Below are 976 nucleotides of genomic sequence, written 5' to 3' on the forward strand. Positions count from 1 at the left end.
CCCCAGCTTCGCCCATCGCCCGCTCTAGCGCCGCCGCCATCCGTTCAGCCAATACGGGAAAAGGACCCGCCCCCCCCGGCAACGCGGCCTATCAGAGCCCGCTGACCACGCTCACCCCCCAGGGACCCCACGCTCACCCCTCCCTGGCCAATCTGCGTGGAGCAACGGCTTGCTGACTGGGCTTGCAGCCAATCCGAGTAGACAGTCACTCTAACCCTGCGCCAGTAAAACATCGCACTTCGCCTACGATTGGCCCGCGCTCATCCAATCCGATACCGTTGGTAGAAGGTTCCCGCCCTTTTCTTGGTCCCGCCCACTCGACCTCTCAACCAATCAGAAGGGGCGGAGGGCTACGCCCAGTCCCTGCACTTCTTAGTCCCGCGGTGCTGCAAAGCGGGACGGGGGCACGCATGGGAGGAACCCAGGCGTCCCTGAAGGAGCCAGACTCGTCCGCCCCGTCTCCGAGCCCCTTACCCGGCCCAGATCAGGGGAGGGAATCCAGGAGTCCGGGAGGCTCCTCTCCTTACCCCGGCCCTGCCCAGCCCTGCTGGTATCCCTCACTCCCAACCCGAAGCCCCCTGCCCCCGCCCCCCATCACTCCTGACCTGCAGTCCTCCCCCCCAGCCCTGCCAGTGTCCCTCATTCCCGACCCGCAGCCCCAGCCCCGTGTGTATAGGCACACGCTGGGGCTCGTGGATCCTGGCCAGGGTGTGGCCGCAGCGCCTACCCCCGCATCCAGGGCCGGGGGGCGGCGGGCTGCCTCCGGCTGCTCATCATGCCCAGTACCATTTTTTTCCAGGCTGTCAATCACCCGCGCTCCTTAGCAACCGTGTTGCCTAGCGACTGCTGATCCGGTTGCCCGGCAACCCCCAGAGCTTTTGGGGGAGGGGGGGCGGGGATGGAAGCCAAGCACCGCTGGCTCCCCTTCCCTGAATCCTGCCCAGGGTGGCCCTCGTGCACAGGCCCAGTGCTTGGG

The 976-nt window shown here is 66.9% G+C and overlaps 1 protein-coding gene across 1 annotated transcript in view; it reads right to left on the reverse strand.

Annotated features, from left to right (window-relative positions):
* SWSAP1 (SWIM-type zinc finger 7 associated protein 1) overlaps window positions 1–233 on the reverse strand; it is a 2,019-nt gene extending 1,786 nt beyond the window's left edge. The window contains exon 1 of the mRNA XM_025203840.1: window positions 116–233. Coding sequence (XP_025059625.1) covers window positions 116–233 — 118 coding nt within the window. The remainder of the gene's footprint in view (window positions 1–115) is intronic.
* Window positions 234–976: the final 743 nt, after the last annotated feature.

Source organism: Alligator sinensis, unplaced genomic scaffold, assembly GCF_000455745.1.
Source record: "Alligator sinensis unplaced genomic scaffold, ASM45574v1 scaffold707_1, whole genome shotgun sequence".
Classification (NCBI taxonomy): Eukaryota; Metazoa; Chordata; order Crocodylia; family Alligatoridae; genus Alligator; species Alligator sinensis.